This window comes from Labrus mixtus, chromosome 22, assembly GCF_963584025.1.
Source record: "Labrus mixtus chromosome 22, fLabMix1.1, whole genome shotgun sequence".
Taxonomy (NCBI): Eukaryota; Metazoa; Chordata; class Actinopteri; order Labriformes; family Labridae; genus Labrus; species Labrus mixtus.
This window is the reverse complement of record NC_083633.1, coordinates 3,122,651-3,140,936: the sequence shown is the minus strand read 5'-3', so window position 1 is coordinate 3,140,936 and position 18,286 is coordinate 3,122,651. Positions and strand designations below refer to the sequence as shown.

General features: G+C 40.9%; 2 protein-coding genes and 1 pseudogene across 2 annotated transcripts in view; 1 reads left to right on the top strand and 2 right to left on the bottom strand.

Annotated features, from left to right (window-relative positions):
* The window catches only part of LOC132956296 (NXPE family member 3-like), a 365,449-nt pseudogene that overhangs the window by 13,443 nt on the left and 333,720 nt on the right, over nucleotides 1–18,286 (bottom strand).
* The window catches only part of LOC132956309 (cytidine monophosphate-N-acetylneuraminic acid hydroxylase-like), a 503,487-nt gene that overhangs the window by 189,923 nt on the left and 295,278 nt on the right, over nucleotides 1–18,286 (top strand). The gene's annotated exons all lie outside the window — the stretch shown is intronic.
* Nucleotides 898–18,286, bottom strand: part of LOC132956306 (NXPE family member 3-like) — a 404,680-nt gene continuing 387,291 nt past the window's right edge. The window contains exons 2-3 of the mRNA XM_061029685.1: nucleotides 4,255–8,110; nucleotides 898–2,777 (exon numbers count right to left, since the gene is read on the bottom strand). Coding sequence (XP_060885668.1) covers nucleotides 7,566–8,110 — 545 coding nt within the window. The 3' untranslated portion in view covers nucleotides 898–2,777; nucleotides 4,255–7,565. The remainder of the gene's footprint in view (nucleotides 2,778–4,254; nucleotides 8,111–18,286) is intronic.

Sequence of the window (18,286 nt, the reverse complement as noted above, 5' to 3'; positions counted from 1 at the left end):
GTCCTGTGCATGTTTAGGCACATCTATGTGCAAAAAATAAAAGTCCGCGGAAACGCGGCTTCTCCTACGTCCTCCTGTTAGCTGTAGCATTAGCTGCATGTAACGCTCGGTTCTAGCCCCCCTCGATAAAAATTTGTCAGTCCGACGTCACGATGTCAGTGTGAGATCACTGATCTAAGCCCATTGGCTTGTTGTGGCAAGCCCAGCAGCTCATGTTGCACGTCCATTAACTTCTGTAGCATGCCCACGATATGCCGTAGCCTGCGGTAGCACAGTAGTGCTAAGGTGCTAATGTTTATGCTCCCCTCGGACGGAGCCAGTGGCTGCATTCCCAATATGGTAAAAGAGGCGGGACATTTCCGAGAACCGTGCTGAGCAACTGACCAATAACGACAGAGCGGATCGGCAGACCAATCAGAGCAGACTTGGCCCACGTGGGGTCTAATAGTGTGGGCTCAACAGAGTGTAGCTGAGGGACTCAGAGCATAGAGGGAGCAAGGAGGAGCAGTACATGAAAACAGACACTTTTTTCGGACTTTAGCTATTGTGAACGTACAAAAGTAGGAACATAGATTAAATATACAAACCCCAAAAAGGGCATAATATGGGCTCTTTGAATATAAAAGAAACGATTAGAAAGAAAACATTTCTCAGAATTAAAACCCCTTCAGTTGGTCTGCCCCATTGATGTCAGCGATGATATCATCAATCTGAAATTGTCGACTCCCTATTGGAAAAAGAGGTCAAAGAAGGATTCATGATCAGTCCATTTGACAATCCCCCATTTCCAGTATTCAGAGTCAGTCATAGCCACCAGGAAATACTATGGAAAATAGAGGTCCACAAAGCTCACACATTCCATCAACAGTGTCATTTCTTGTCCTGACTTCTCTATTCAATATGCATCTTTTATCACACCCCCTCAAACACGGAAATCCAGTTGGAAAATCGATATGAAATGTTCAGTCTACATGGTACTATGCAACCCTGCTGGATTTCCACCTACCTGGGCTTCTCCACCGAACCCTGCAGGGGGCCTTTTCCCGTCCCACTACCAACCGTTCCAAGCTGAACTACACTCTGGCTTCGCGGCAATCTGCAGCAAATCATCCTCCCTCACCTGCTTCCTTGCAGCGAGCGGATCCTGCATCGCTAGCGATGGAGCCGAACACCTTGGTTATTGGTGATTCCATAGTGGGCCATGTCAGGAGAAGATCAGCGGTGACATACTGTTTTCAAGGCGCTATGGTGTTGGACATACTGGATAGGATCCCCAGTCTCTTGGCAAAACACCCACGCTTTACGAACATCATCTTACATATCGGCTGCAATGATGTTTCAAAGCGATCTTCAGAAATATTAAAATATGACTTTAACAGACTCCTTCGCTCGCTGGATTCATGTGGCAGGCGTGTTTTTGTTTCCGGCCCCATTCCTCCACTAGGCCGAGGTGCCGGTCGTTTTTGGCGCATCCTCAGTCTCCACACATGGCTGCAGCCTACCTGGGCAGTCCATAATAGTCCTGCTTTCATTGATAATTTTAACCTCTTTTGGAATCGCCCCTCCTTTTATGGGAGAGATGGAAATGGAATACATCTAGCAGTTTGGGTGTACATACTTTGACACACAACATGTTTTTTACAGTCACAACCCCATCCTGAAAAATGCTCACCACCTCCCTCATGTGCCTCATGTTACCTGGCGACCACAGCCAGATGCTTGAGCTATGCTTGCTGCACTTCACCCGTCCTCTGTCTAATGATCTACCGCCCGCCTGGACACAATGGTAGTTTTTGTTTTGTTTTGTTTTTTAACTTGAGCTTTATTTCAAAGTTGCTTTGTTCATTTCAATCATATCAAAATACATATATGTACAAAAACAAACAAAATATGGGTCATACGGCAGGTGAAAAAACAAAACATAATCTTTTATCTGGTCAGTCCATAAATGTACCACATGCACAGGTATCTCTCAAAACTTCAATTCAGCCAATACTTAATACCCAATATGTTTAAGCATATGTATCCTCATATTCTTGACTTCCTCCGTCCAACACCTATTGCATGTAGAAAGTACATTCCCAGTGCCCATCTAATGGAGTTATGCATTTGTGATCTTAATCTATCTTGGAAAATGAAGTAGTACTGGTTTCCATTTATTTTTGAAAACATCTGTCTTTAGTTGAAGTCAGGCTGTTATGCTCTCCATCTCATAAACACTTTTTAACCTTTCCCTCCATTGTTGTACAGTAGGTGGCTTTACATTTCTCCACAACACCGTAATAATTTTTTTGCGATCAACAGCAACACTCAGAGTAAATATGTCTGTTTTTTTGTGTTTATTTCTTGAGTGTTCCCCAGTGTAAAAAAATGCTGGTTCTAATGGCAAGTCAAGCCCCAGAATTTTCTTGATCTCTGCCTGAATATCTCTCCAGTATTTATTCAATTTGGGACAATCCCAGATTTTATGAGTATGGTCTCCTATCTTCCTGCACTCTCTCCAGCAAAGCTCTGATGTGTTGCTGTATCTCGCCATCAAAGGAGGGGTTTTAAACATTGTCATTCAGACTCCCTCCAGGTAGGACTGCTTGTTAGTTTATGCCCAGAAAGGCATTTCTTTTCCCACATTTCATCAGTAATAATAGTATTCATTTCTAATGCCCATTTCTGTTTTGTTTGTGTCTCCTGTGTCCTTACCCTGAAACCATCTGTAGAGATGGGAAATCAGATTCTTATTCAACACTCCCTCCATAGTCAACATAAAGATTCTTTCTAAACTCGATGGTAACTTAGGGCGCGGTCACACTGGTCATCTGTACCGTGCTGTACTCAAGGACGATTGGCCCCCCGCTGCGCCATTCCCACGCTGGCCGGCACAGCCCGCGGTCACACTGGCCAGGACTAACCGTGCCTAAAAGCACGATTACCTCTTGTACATAACGTCGTAATACATGTGTTATTATGAAGCGTGATCAGTTTAAGAATAGGCGGACGAGAGAGAGAGAGAGAGAGAGAGAGAAAAAGAGACGTGCAGTCGAGTCTGCGTCTGCACCTCAGAGAAAAACACAGAGAGCATGACAGCTACTTTACTGACTTTGCAGCTCATTTTAAAGAGCCCATATTATGCCCTTTTTGGGGTTCTTATATTTACTCTATGTACCTACTAAAGTATGTTCACAATAGCTAAAGTTCTAAAAAAGTGTCTGTTTTCATGTACTGCCGCTCCATGCACCGGCTCTCTTCTGACTCTCTCTCTAAGGCTCTGAAGTGCCCACGTTCAGAGTCCCCAAGTGTGCCAAGTCTGATCTGATTAGTCGGCCTGTCGGCTCTGTCGTAATTGGTCAATCGCTCAGCACAGTTCTCGGAAATGTCCCGCCCCTTTTACCATATTGGGAATGCAGCCACTGGCTCCGAGGGGAGCAAAAACATTAGCACCTTAGCACTACTGTGCTACCGCAGGCTACGGCATATCGTGGGCGTGCCACAGAAGTTAACGGGCCTGCAACATGAGCTGCAGGGCTTGCCACAACGAGCCAATGGGCTTAGATCAGTGATGTCACACTGACAAGACGTCACACTGGCAAATTTTTCCCGAGGGGGGCTAGAACCGAGCGTTACATGCAGCTAATGCTACAGCTAACAGGAGGACGTAGGAGAAGCCACGTTTACACGGACTTTGAATTTTTGCAAATAGATGTGCCTAAACATGCACAGAACACACTAAAGGGCATATAAAACCAGAAAAAGTATAATATGGGCCCTTTAAGCCATTTTAAGCAGACACAGCCATAAATAAATAAAAAAATGAAATATATGCGCGGCCGAGTCCACAGGCGAGTCCGCAGCCGCACATCGGAGAAGAACACAGAGAGCATGACAGATACTTTACTGACTTTGCGGCTATTTTAAAGCCATTTTAATCAGACACAGCAATAAATAAATAAAAAAATATAATAGACGTGCGGGCGAGAACAACACAGAGAACATGACAGCTTCTTTGTGGCTTATATTGTTTCATGTTAGTCAGATACAGACATGAAACTCTGGATTTCTCCATAATGAAGGCTATCAGCGTTGTTTACCCGCGTGCTTGTGCTCGTGCATGAAGTGTACCGTGCCGAAGCACACCTCTCCGAAGTGTGCCAAAGCCAAGGAAGTGTACCGTGCCTTAGGAAGATACGAAGCGGTCACACTGTCTGGACTGGACTTTAGTGTTGAAGCGTGCTTGGGCACGGTACTGATGGCCAGTGTGACCGCGCCCTTACATACCAGCTCCCAGTCTTAATGCATCTGTAGCTTAACTGGAGAAATCTTAAAGCATCCATCCCTAATAAACCAAATTCTCTCTGGAGGTGTTCGTAAGATTTCAATACTTCCCCTTGAAAGTGCTGATTAACGGTAGTTAACCCTTTGTCCGACCATTTTCTGAAGCCGTTAACAGTTTTAATAGGTAAAAATCCTGGAATAGCTACAATTTTAAATGTCCTGCATATAGAAGTAAAAATTTGAAATTGTTTTTTTTTTATATCCGGCCAAGTCTTCATCATGAATTTTATCCATTTATTCTCTATTTTTAACTTCTTCCAGTTCACTTGGCTTAGAAATGGAAGCCCCCCCTAAAGGGATGTCTGGACATGAATTTTGTTCTATACTGACCCAGCCGGTATCAATATCGTTAGTTATCCATGCTATTAAGGTCCTCAGTTGTGCCGCTCAGTGGTAGTATTTGAGGTTAGGTAAATTAAGCCCCCCCTTTTGCTTTGGTAGTAATAGTGTCTTAAGTCTTACTCTTGGTTTCTTGTTCTGCCATATAAACTTGGTTATCAGTTTGTCGAGGACGTTGAATATTGCCATAGGGACTCCGGGTCCAATGGTAGTTTTTTAATGAATTTGCTGGCTTTGACAAACTTATTATTGCTGGTGACTTTAATATCCATATTGATGATCCCTCTAATGGTCTTTCAACTGAGTTTTTAAAAATCACTGAGTCTTTTAACCTAGTACAGCATGTATCTGGGCCAACTCACAACAGGGGCCACACATTAGATTTTACACTAGGTTTGGCCTTGGAAAACGTTTTTATCTCAGATCATTTGTGTGTCTACTTCAGCACTGTGTTTGATACTGCCCCAAAATACCCAATCAGTACTATTTGTTCACATATCTTTAATCTTTTTCCCTTGGCCAACTAAAACAAACTCCATCTTTACTATCTCAACACAGTGACTTAGTTGACTTAGTTAATAGCTTTAGAAGTAGCGGCCGAAGCAACAGAGTCCGCTACACGATGCTATAATGAGAATATTTGACTTTAAATCAATGCCATGTGTAATCCAATGGAATGACAACATCCACAAAAGAGCGGAGAACAATATACTGATGAACAGAAAATATAATGCAACCTTTTAATTACGTGCATCGGGTGGTCACGTGCAGACACTTTATGCACCGTGCGGCAGTCTCTGTGTATAAACGTCATTCTCTTCCCATTGGCTTGATGTGAATTCTCCGGAGAATTTGCTGCGGTGTTCTCACATCAGCTCACTCAGACTTTTTGCGGAAAAAATACTAAGGGTCTGGCCGGAGAAACTCTGGGTAAAGTCTGCGCAAAAAATTTGACTGTTTGTGTTCACATATACCCTAAAGCCCCTCCGGGTAGACTAATGTCCGGAGTTTTTCAGGAGATTTCCGTATGTGTGAAAAGGGTTTTATTAACCCTGCCCCCCAGCTCTGTCAGCTTCCTCAAATGCTGACTGTGAAAAGTTCTTATCTTTTTTCCTAAATAAAATCATGGATATTAGGTCTAATATTGTACCAACAACAACTGCACATATTTATGATTATCCTGTCCGCTCTGAACTGCTCAGCCATGAATTTCTCTTACTGAGCTTATCGATACTGTGTCTCACATGCGTACCACCTCAAACCCTATTGATGTCTTACCCACCTCACTCCTGAAAGACGTTATTGGTACAATTGGCCCCAGCTTACTTTACATCATTAACTGTTCCCAATCATTTTAAACAAGGAAGCATCCAGCCCTTACTCAAAAAGCCTAACCTTGATCTATCACTTTCAGAGAATTATAGACCCATTTCCAAACTTCTGTTCATATCTAAGGTTCTTGAAAAGGTTGAAAAGGTGTTTTTTTAGCCAGCTGACATCTGTTTTAAACAATAATGACATCTGCGACAAATTTCAATCAGGGTTCCTCAAACGACACAGTACCGAAACTGCTCTTATCAGGGCTACAAACGATTTGCTGATGATAATGGGGAATGTTTGGTTATATTGCTGTTGGACCTAAGCGCAACATTTGATACTATTGATCATAAAAATCTAGCCAATAGACTTGATCAGTGTGTAGGCATCACCGGAACTGCACTCAAATGGTTTGGGTCATACCTGTCAAATCGAGGATTTTCTGTCTCAATTGGTAATTTGTTTCTTCCTCGGCCCCCATAACGTACAGTCTGCCACAGGGCTCAATTCTTGGTCCAGTCTTGTTTTCCCTTCATATGCTCCCACTTGGAAATATTATGAATTACTTTGAGGGGGTCTCCTATCACTGTTATGCTGATAAGTCAGACAATATCAGCTGCTTAAACAATTTAGTGGAGTGCATGGCCCCCATCGAGAAATGGATGAGTCATTTTCTGCAGCTAAATACAGGGAAGACAAGAGGTCATTTTCTTTGGCCCCGATCATATAGCAAGCAAATTCAAGCTGCTCTTTGGTCCTCTAACACCCAATATAAAATCTACAGGTAGAAATGTAGGTATTACATTTGATTCACAGCTTAACTTCATTCCGCACATCAATAATCTCATTAAATCCTGCTACTACCAGCTAAGAAACATTAGTAAATTAAATCAACTCTGTCTTTCCCTGCTCTAGAGAAGCTTATTCATGCCTTTGTCTTTTCATGTTTGGGCTACTGCAACTCACTTTTGACTTGCCTTAGTCAGTCCTCAATGGCCAGACTCCAGCAAGTGCAGAATGCTGCTGCTCGGATTTTAACAAATGCAAACTGCAGGTCCAACATTACCCCAATCCTTTCCTCCCTCCATTTGCTGCCCGTTACTTACAGGGTTGATTTAAAAATGAGTTTAAAAACTTTTAAAACAAAACACGGTCTAGCCCCCCCCCCCCCCCCCCTTACGTTAAAGAACTTTTAACCCCTTATGCTCCGAGCCAAATCTTAGCTCATCAAGAGTCGTTCCTAGATCTAGGCTGGTTACCAAGGGCGACCGGGCATTTGCCATCAGAGCACCTAAGCTCTGGAACTCCCTAGAAATTAGGCTGGCAAACTGTTCCTATTTTTGAATCCTTGCTCCAAACTCATTTTTATAAGAAGGCCTTTTTAACAATTGATCAGTAATTAATGTCCTGCTTTAATTAATTTAATCAATTTTTATAACTCACCAATGTTTTATCCTGATTCTTTTGTGAAGCACTTTTCATGTATGTTTGATTTTCTTTGATTGAATGCATTCTGTAAAGCACTTTGTAACCTTGTTTAGATAAGTGCTATATAAATAAAGTTATTATTATTATTAAATGCACTATTGGGGGCACATGTGGGACAATATAATGTTAACCATATTCTTAATTATGGGAGGAGGTGGGTGAATGTAGTGAGGCAGGTGGTGGGCCAGAACCATCTCCCAGGCATCCACCAGCTGAACATTAAGTCCTTTGAACACAGCTCTGACCACCTTGTCCTGTTGAATAGCATACCAGTCATTAAAGGTAAATATATAGGGGTTTGTACCTCTGAGGTTTGGAGTCCTGATGACCACCAGCGTGTCTGGAGCCCTGTTTAACAGACGAATCACCGCCCTGCGGATGCCGTAAAGCCTTCTGATGTAGAATTGCATTGGGAAAGGAGTGAGGTGGGCCCAGATACCAAAAATTATAACTGTGTTGGAGCCACCAACTACATCATCTATTTCATTGGCAATGTAACGCAGCTCACTGGTTGGGATATTGATGGAAACACTAAGAGGAGGACCGTGTAAGTGGAACTTCACCAAGATGTTTTTTGCATTGTCCCATATCATGAAAGGTCCTGATTTCTTCGGATTATTCAGGTTTATCTCTTTAGCATCTGAAAGTATGAAAAAAGGAGCAGATTAAGCTGTGATATAAATACAATTAAACTGTTGCCTGAAATCACTGTGTATCAACTACCTGGAAGTGAAGCATCAAGGTACTCAAACCACTGCCTGACGGTGGAGTCTCCATACATGTGGACCACCTTTCCTTTCAGACACTGACTGATGGCAGAGGAGTTGTTGAATTGGTGGACTTTGGTGCCACCTAGTGGTCGCCACACACCCTGGTAGTAATACCCAGAGAGTCCAGACATCCCATTGCCTTGGCTATCCATGTGTTGCTCTGAGAATTGTTGATCAAAATAAGTATTTGGTTATTAAACGATTGTTGTATCATTTGTCCACCGATCCCCTTAAAAGGCCAAAACAAGGTCTCTGCTTTACCTTACTCATTTTACTTTACACTGATGAGGACATTATACGTATGTCACAAAAACATTTGTAGTGGCAACTTTCATAAACAGTTTTTATCACTTAGTAGGAGCCAATCTATTTCTTAAATCTGAAATATTTACTGTAAATGATATTCTTATTTCTTATGATCTAAATGTTGTGTTTTACTAACATGAACTGAAATCAAAATTCTTAAATTTAATGGACCATGATTAAAATGGCTTCTACAGAGTTCTTTGATGTTTTTCAAAAGATTAAGTTTATGCTTTACTACAATATAGTGAGTGTATGTCTCGAATGCACATGTTTATTGTGGTTAAGGAAAATGTTACCAAATGCTTTTTATTTGACAATGTTAATTATTTAAAGTAAAATATTTACAGATGTTAAGTGGTTTGAGTTTTTTATTAGTACACTGGTACTGAGTTAATGAGATAAGCACTTGCAGCTCTTCCTCAGTTTTGTAGATAGAAGCTGGTTTATTTTTATATTTTTTACTTATATGTATATCTTCTTGAATACAGAGAGTTAGGTTGTATACATTTTTACCAAACCATTTTTATTTTCAAGGTCACATGGAGATTTTTTTAAAAGTTGAAAGTAGAAAAGTTGTGCTTTACCTTTCCTTTGAGGCAGCACAGTAACATTGGCCGGTCCTGAAGCCTGAATGAAGACTTGCATGTTGACATTGCTGGGGGGAAAAAACTCCCATGATTAAGAATCTCTTAAACACACTACAATATGTAAATGTCAAATGTGATTTAGTCATCATAAATTACTTTGCCTCCATATTTGGACTCCAAAGATACACTTTATAGTTTTGTTGATGAGAGAGACTTTAATTGTTCAGACTAAGTGTTTTGATAGGTATCATCTTACACTATAAACATCTTAAGATTTCATCTTTGCCTCCTGTAGTTACATACACAACATTTTCCCCCAGGAGATACATACTTTACACTTTGTTTATAGTCATTACATGTAAAACTAGATGCATCGTTTCTATTGCTGTGCTCCCTCACCTTTTGAAAAGGTTCGCCTCATTAGCCTTGAGTTTTATACCCATTCCTCCGTTTATGTGGTACATCCTGGTATCACAGCTCAGTTTCTTTGGCTTGTAGCAGAACCACGGGTCACCAGTACGGAGGTCAGTGTAGTTGCACTGTGGCTGGTTGGTTTGACGTAGACAAATATTACAGATGGTAGTTTCAGAGATTGAACCTGAGCGGAAGAGGCTCTTTAAGATAGTCCTATCAGGCTGTTCTCTGTTTAGCCTACGGAGGACTGTGATAGCCTCGCTTGAGTGGACAAGGGTCACCTGATAAAACAAAGAACAAGAGTTTAAAGTTATATCATACAAGTCATGCCTACTAATTATTAATTGAATAATTAGAAAACAAAGTTGTATTTTTGATGTCAGCTGACTGAAGTTGTTCATTTATTTTAAATTAAAAGCTTAAGAGACATTGATGCAAATGGTCAACTCCCCACTAGCTGGCTAGTAGAACTTGTTTACATCAACATGTATATTTTTGGACCTGTCTCATCTTAATTGGATAGGACAGCTGACAACAACAGGAAATGTTGGGAGAAGAGAGTTGGGGATGACATTAAGCAAAGGGCAAAGGTCAGGTTTGAACCCCATGCCGCAGCAAAGGGGACTATACCCTATGTAAATTGGGTGCACATCATACCCACTAGGCTATTGGAAGCCCCATAGAATTTGTTTTCTTCCACTTGTCTGTGGAGTAAAGCATTCAACAATCCTCACACCATTCTCTGGCCCACAGGAAACATTTTTACATACAGTCACATCAAATGACTAACATTTGCATGAAAATATCTCCAAAAGGATCCAACAACACCAACCTCTTTAGTTCAGTAATTCAACTCAACAAAAAGGTTCATTAAAGTGTTCTACTGATGTCTTATGTAAAGGTAGAGTCAGTGGCATTGTTTGTTGCAGCTTGTGAACACAACATCCAAATTGGGCCCCTCCTCCTGGGCTCACCGTCCCCAGAAGTGCACACTCACTGCAGGTGAGTAGTGTGTAAGTTTCCTGCTTGTACATACACTGCAATACTGCTACATGCTAGCACAAGCTAACCACCGATGTATGACATCTGTATGTCCAACAGAATGCAGGCCAATTCTGCAACCATGAGTGAGAGCCAACCCTCGTTTTTGAACAAGGTTTATCCGTGTAGCGTTTCGTCTCACCTCACTATGATTATATTTTAAGTTATTGCTGTTACTTCCACATCAATCTTATTAGCCGGGGGTTGAATCACAACCAATAACTGAATTGTATCCACTCCTAAACACATCTTCACACTGACATTGGCAGGGGGAAGCACATCCACTCCCCACCCAGAAAACCAAAACATTAAAATGCAGGTAAAGGACAGGGTGTCTGGAAGAGACACAGTCACCACTACAGATGTATGGAGACACACTCAAGTGATGATTGAGTAACATTACTTTTGTCTAAAGTCTATATTTTATTTTTCAGGTAAAAGCTACTGGCTTGATAACGTTTAACCGTTGTGGTAAATACATTTCCTCAATGTTAAGTTTTCCAGAATAGCAGAAGAAAATAACATTTTGTAAGACTGGTTGTAGACGCTTCACTCATCACTGTGACCTGTACACTAACTCACATTGGCCATCTTTGAAGGTGCGCAGGCATATACACTGGCTGAAGCTTATTTATAAAGCTCTTCTTGGTTTGGTGCCTTCTTATTTATGTTCATACCTTCAAAGAACCAGAAGCCACTATGTCTTGTGTTCCTGTGATGTCTTTAAACTGTCTGTGCCTCGTGTCCACACTGAGCTTGGGAAAAGAGTGTTTAGTTTTGCTGCTCCCACCGCATGGAACTTTCTCCAAAATGACTTGAAAATGGCGGAGCTCTTGAAGCCTTTGGCTCGATCTTAAAAGATTAAAAACGCGAGACAATTGGACAGTGCCTGTGTTTCTGAATTGTACTCTGTGATCAAGATTCTGCACTTTATCTGTAAATCAATTTTCACATTGTAAATTGTTGTTCTCTCCTAACTTATTGTTTGTAAACTGTCTCTTTATCATGTAATGCTTTTTATGACGTGTGCTGCTGCCCTTTTGGCCAGGTCACCCTTCCTGATCCTGATCTCAATGAGTTATTTATCTGGTTATAAATAAAGGTTCAATAAAAAAAACAAAAAAAAACATGTTTATTTGTGTTGTAAAGTTGTGCATTTTAACAACAGGATCAAAGGTGAATGACTCATAAGAGACCACCAGAAGAGGCAATTGGAGGAACAGTAGTTTTTAAAACTTCCACAATGTCTTTTCTTTTTTCTTACTTTTTATGTTGTTGTTTGTTTGCAAAAGTAAGTCAGGGGGAATGGTTTAGATTGCATGAATTAAATGACCTACAGGACATTGCATTAGGTAATTATTTTGGCATCACTTATTGTACATTTTACATATTAGAACTTTACCTCAACCTGTGCACTTCCTTCCCAGAGTAAAGAGAATACAGCAGAGTAGGAGCCATTAAGGTGATCCACCACTCGTCCAGCCACACCTGCTTCAAGTGCCCTGTTGTGCAACCGGGCAACAATTGCATCTCCTCCAGACTTCTTGGGGTTACCTTGGAAGTCGTACATTTTTATCATAACTTCCAGCTGGTCTCCTACATGCCGCTCGTCTCCAACCCCCCCTGGGAGAATGATGAAGGTGCTGTGGGCGGCATTACTTGTCTGACTCAATGAAAAAGGAACTGGCAGAGGAGGAGTTTCAGGCCAAGCAATGGAGTCCAATATGAGACGTTCCTCCTCAGCTTCTGCAGAAGACAGTGGCTTGAAGGTGCAGAAGTTGTCAGGCACTGGAGGAGCAGTGGGAGGAGCAGTGTGGGGAGCAGTGTGGGGAGCAGTGGGAGGAGCAGTGTGGGGAGCAGTGGGCTGAGTAGAGGTCACTTTCTTGTTGATGATGGCAGAGTTTTCTTCATAATTTAGCTGGCAAGGAGTTGAAAAAGAAGGATGGTGACAAAGATGCATTGAACAAATTTCCTAAAATAAAATAAACAAAAAAAAAGATGGAATATTTATCCAAATACATTTGTATTATTAATAACTGTTTATTTTTAAAACTTTAATCTGCCGGAAGTCACTTTGGAATTATTCTTAACTTGACCTAAGGACAATAGTCGTTTACATTTCTTGATCTAACAGCATGCTCTCCCCTTATGAACATTTCATTTACAAATGTTCTCTTATTTACTCTTTTCAATGATCAAAGTTGTGTTTTAATTTTTTCCAATTATATATTGTCTACTTTTCCCTCTCAAAGTTAGGTGTTTCTGTATCTGGCGCATTATTAATTTAATGGCGGATTATAGACATTTTATAAGACCAGGCCGATACACTGAGGGCCACTCTATAAAATACTGAAGTAATATCCACTGCAATGATCTCAACATGGAAAAAAAGTGTTTTGGGACAGAATTGCTAGGGATCTAATATGATGATGTCAGGGGACAAGAAAACAAAGGATCCTTTCTTCTGCCCCTTCATCAACTCCATTTTCCATTGTATGAGCAATTGCACTGCTACGTAACTGTCATTCTAAGTGAGACAACAACTAGGAAGATGTGTGAGTCACTTGAGACAACAGAGTGTCACCAAGATGTCACTCTGTTAATTATGTGATTCTGCACATCTTTCTATCAAACCAGGAGTGTACAGGAAATGTACAATATGTCACATTTTTTTACGTTCTTTACACTAAAATATCTAAATTAATTAAAAATGGACTAAGCTTGTGTTGTAATAACTTTATTTCTACAGTTATGGACTAAGCCTATGTTATATATTTGTCACATCTAACAACAATCTAACAATCTACAATCTAACAACACCCACTGCCCCCCCCCCCCCCATGAAAATATTTTTTAAAAACTACAGAAATGTCAAATTAAAGCCGTAGGTCTACCATTAAATGTAAATTAACCAATGCAGGAATAAGATAAAACAATGATATACAATTTATATCAGATTTAAATGAACTCTGTTATACAGCTGCACAGCATAATTTATATGGCAAGGTACAGCAGCTGTCTGAATGGAGCTAGTGCAAATTTATAAAGAGTCTGTGCATACTTTAAAGGCTGAATGTGCGACATTTTACATATAAATACAGCAGAAATCAAGTATATCATCTGAAAATAACTCTGAGTCATGACTGTCTACAGGGAGTGTGACATCTGAGTCCCGCTGTGATGTTTTCTGAGCCGTATCTACAGCGTGTTAACATGGACGGGACGGCCGGCCGGCTGCTCCCCTCACTCAGTATTAATCTACTGCATATAGCTCTGTTTACATTTGTCAATAATTCAGTTTACTTTAAAAAAGATCACTGTCCACTTATATCTCTATTCTAGAATTTATACTTTATTGATCCCGCGAGGGGAAATTCGTTTTTACACTCTGTCTAGTAAACATGCTACACAAACATGAACTGAAATACACACACATGCACAAACAGGATCCTGTGGACATGCACTAATGGAGAGGTCTCAGAGTGGGGGGGCTGCCCTACGGCGGGCGCTCCTGAGCTTGTGGGGGGGGGGGGGGGGGGGGGTTAGGTGCCTTGCTCAAGGGCACCTCGGCAGTGCTCAGGAAGTGGCCTGGCACCTCTCCAGCTACCAGACCAATTTCCGGACTTGGTCCGTGCCGGGACTTGAACCGGCGACCTTCCGATTCCCAACCCAAGTCCCTACAGACTGAGCTACTGCCGCCCGCCTACTGCATCTATTCTGTATTTTAACTTTAGTATTTAATTTGGTGTTTTATATTTTTAGTTCAAAGTTTTTGGCCTTCTTTGTTATGCTCCTGCTCTGGGTGCCTTTGAATTGCCCCCAGGGGAAAAATAAAGTTTCTTGAAATTAATAGAATTGAATTTATCCGGCTTCATGGAATACCCCTCCGGTCCTCACAGTTATGACATTATTACCCTCCTGATGTCACTTGTTGATGAATAGCCAGCCTGTCTCCTCAACACAAACTCTTTCAATCGGGACTTTAGCATTCATAGCGTAGAGCAGGGGTTCCCAAACATTTCAGCTTCATTGTTGCACTTCTGTGCAAACTTACATTTAATGGATTTTTTCACATATCACTTTCATTTCAGCATAAATCTTACTTAACAACTATCGTTGTTTTTTAAATTCAACTACTTTTTGTATGTATTTTCACAATAATGTGTAAAATATGCATTTTGCAAATCCTAAAACTTTTATTTGTTTATGGAAAGCATCTCGCGACCCCCCTTTCAGTGTCTCAGGAGCCCCCAGGGGGGCCCAATCCCCACTTTAGTACACTGAAAGACACTCAATGACCACCTTTAAAGTGTTACCAATAATCCCAGTTCTCACCTGCAGCAGGTCCATGTTTCTTAGTACAAAGAACAACACAGTCAGAAGGAGAAGGATGACACAGGTCTTCAGAAGTTTCATGTTGACATGGTTACTTATAAAATCTTTTAGCCACATTTAGCCTCCTCTGGTACTGGATTAAAACAACAAAAAGGGGAAACAGACTCTGTGTTAAGTTTATCATATGAATTCTGCAAATCTCTGAATATTTATAGTGTGTCATCATGTCTAGCTTTCAACATCAAACTAATCTAGTCAATCGAGAATGTGATAATTATCTGTTACCAAACAGGGAGTTTACAACAAAACAAGTTTTTGGTGCTTGAGGTTTGACAGGAACATAATTACAATGTTCATACTGATGGTCAAATTCTCACAATCAGGTGTGCCAAGGTTACATGGTCTTATGAAATGTACTGAAGTCACTTGAGGACAAAAGGTTGACTTAAGGTAGGGTTAGTTTCCCTGCAGGCACACAGTAATGGAGGCACGAAGGAAACATGTACATTTAGCCTAATCAATCAATCAATCAATCAATCAATCAATCAATCAATTTAATTTGTATAACCTCAACTCATAACAAGTGTTATCTCGACACACTTTACAAAAAGCAGGTAAAAGATCTTACTTAATGCCTAATTAAAGATTGTTTTTAAGAAAACGTTTTAATTGGTACTATTTTGTTACTTTATACTTAAACACATTGAAGTGTATGGATGTTGTCAATTATTGGGTATGTGACGTAATCGGCCAACAAGGTCCAAGTTTAACTAACTGAAAACTGATAACTGATAACTGATAACTGAAAATCACCACCCACATGTAGCGGAGTCGGACATACACATAGTGCCGTACTAGTGTACTGAGACAGATACAAGAGGCCAGTTAAATGGCTGTGAGTTATTGTTTATACTGTGACATCAATAAGGAAGTGAAGAAAAAAACATATATTATACCTGAACATAAGCCAGCCAGGTTGAAATAAATCCAGAGGAATCCATCAGAGCAGAGGAGGCAGATATGAGATGGGTGAGACAATAATCGGAATCGTTTTTTTTACTGCCACGTACATTTACACATAGAAGGAACTTGACTTGGGGTTTTGGTGCAAAACAATTAGGAAAATTAAATTAAAATATTAAGACCCAAAATGTAGCCTACAGAAGGTTCAATGAAGGAGTTGGGCAGTCGACAGTGAAATAATCTTACAGTATAGATAGATCTACTAACAGAGTGCATGTTGAATAAATAAATGGCTGTGTTTCAATGGAAACACCTTAAGTCAACACAAGAGTTGATCAACCACCAGATGCTGCCAGAACAGGATCTGAGAGAGAGGGGGGAGAGGGAGAGAGAGACAGGGAGAGAGAGAGACAGAGATAGAAAGGGGGAGAGGGAGCGAGAGACAGGGAGAGAGATAGAAAGGGGGGAGAGGGAGAGAGAGGGACAGGGAGAGAGAGAGAAAGGGAGGAGAGAGAGACAGAGAGAGAGGGAGAGAGAGAGAGAGAGACAGAGAGAGAGAGGGAGAGGGAGAGAGAGAGACAGGGAGAGAGAGAGACAGAGAGAGACAGGGAGAGAGAGAGACAGAGAGAGACAGGGAGAGAGAGAGACAGAGATAGAAAGGGGGGAGAGGGAGAGAGAGATAGGGAGAGAGAGAGACAGGGAGAGAGAGAGACAGAGAGAGACAGGGAGAGAGAGAGACAGAGAGAGACAGGGAGAGAGAGAGACAGAGAGAGACAGAGACAGAGAGAGACAGGGAGAGAGAGAGACAGAGATAGAAAGGGGGGAGAGGGAGAGAGAGATAGGGAGAGAGAGAGACAGGGAGAGAGAGAGAGAAAGAGAGAGAGAGAAAGACGGATGCACGTCGTGATTTTATGCACTTCTCCTCACTTGATAGAAAATAATGAAGCTCTTACTCCTCTTTAAACATGCTGCAATGGTCACTGTGCAATAACTAGCTTACTATTCTTGTACATTTTGTATATATTGTGTGTTGCTTTATCTTGTCTTTAATCTGCTGTCTGCATATTTTTTATATTTTATTTTATTTGTATCTCGTACATTGCTGATTATTGTGAATGCTCCGGTGTGCCCGAAGATCTGTGCATTCAGGGACGTGTTTTTTTGTCTCCTCCCCGCTCTGGCACTTCAGGAATGACTAATTAACCACGGGATGTGCACACACTACATTTATCTAGAAATGATGGCATTATTATATTTGTGAAAACACGTTTTCCAGCTCCTCTAGCGGGGATGTTAAAACGATTATTCAACTTAAAAGGAAGGTTTAAAAAAAAAAAAAATCATTACAGGAACTTTAAATAATTCAGAATAAACCCAACAAATACATAACTACATTTGGAGGTGCATACCGGAAACTAAGTCAAACAACAACATTGCTCTAAGAAGTGGAGCAAGTTTACATTTACAAGTAGCTACAGTATGTGCATTCACCTGACTTTTAAAACAGAGCAGATTTGTATTTTCTCATGTTAATGGAATATGCTTCCATGTGTTTTTCACTGTTATTGGGCGCTTTCTATACCTTTAAAAACAGTGCAGGCAGAGGTTTGACTTCCTTAATGCTCAGTTTGAGCAGAAATATAACCTTGTAGCCTCATGAGGATTAATCATCATTTCAAAGACACGTTAAAAACAGGTCGAATGATTGATCATATCGGTTGCCTGAGACAATTTATTTAAAAATGAACTGTCACTTCTTTCATTTAGAGCTCTTTGATTGACTTTATTAGTCACTCCTGTAGATTCCCCTTTAAATTCATGAATTATAAATAAATGACCCTCTTACACCTGCGTGTTTAAAGCAGACTCACCTCCAAACAGATGGGCTGTAGTTCCGGGAGTAGTTGCTCTGCAGTGTTTGAAAGATGGTGAGGCTGTAGTCGGATTATGTGGCAGTGGTGGTTTGCTGTAGGCTATAATATGTGAGGTCAATCAGGGTGTTACTGCTCCTGTGCGACTTCCTCCCTGACATAAAACGTGGAAGCGTTACACCGCAAAACACTTCCTAAAATGTATGCGAGACCTGACGTAACTCCCGAAATTTGGAGATTTTGTTTTGATTCGATGCACTGTAGATAATGCAGAGCGGCTTACTTTCTTTATTTATATAACAGGCTCGTATTTTCTATATTACCTGTGAGTGCGTGTATGCCTGTAACCTAACCTAACCTATTTTAGAGAGAGAGACAGAGGGGGGGAGGTATGTAGACATCAGAGTCACAATGTTTTTTTATTGCCAAGATAAGGTTCAAGGTTCAAGGTTTATTATCCCTGCGAGAGGGCAATTTGTCTTGCAGTAAAACACATAAATACATACAGCCCGCAAACAACATAGAATGG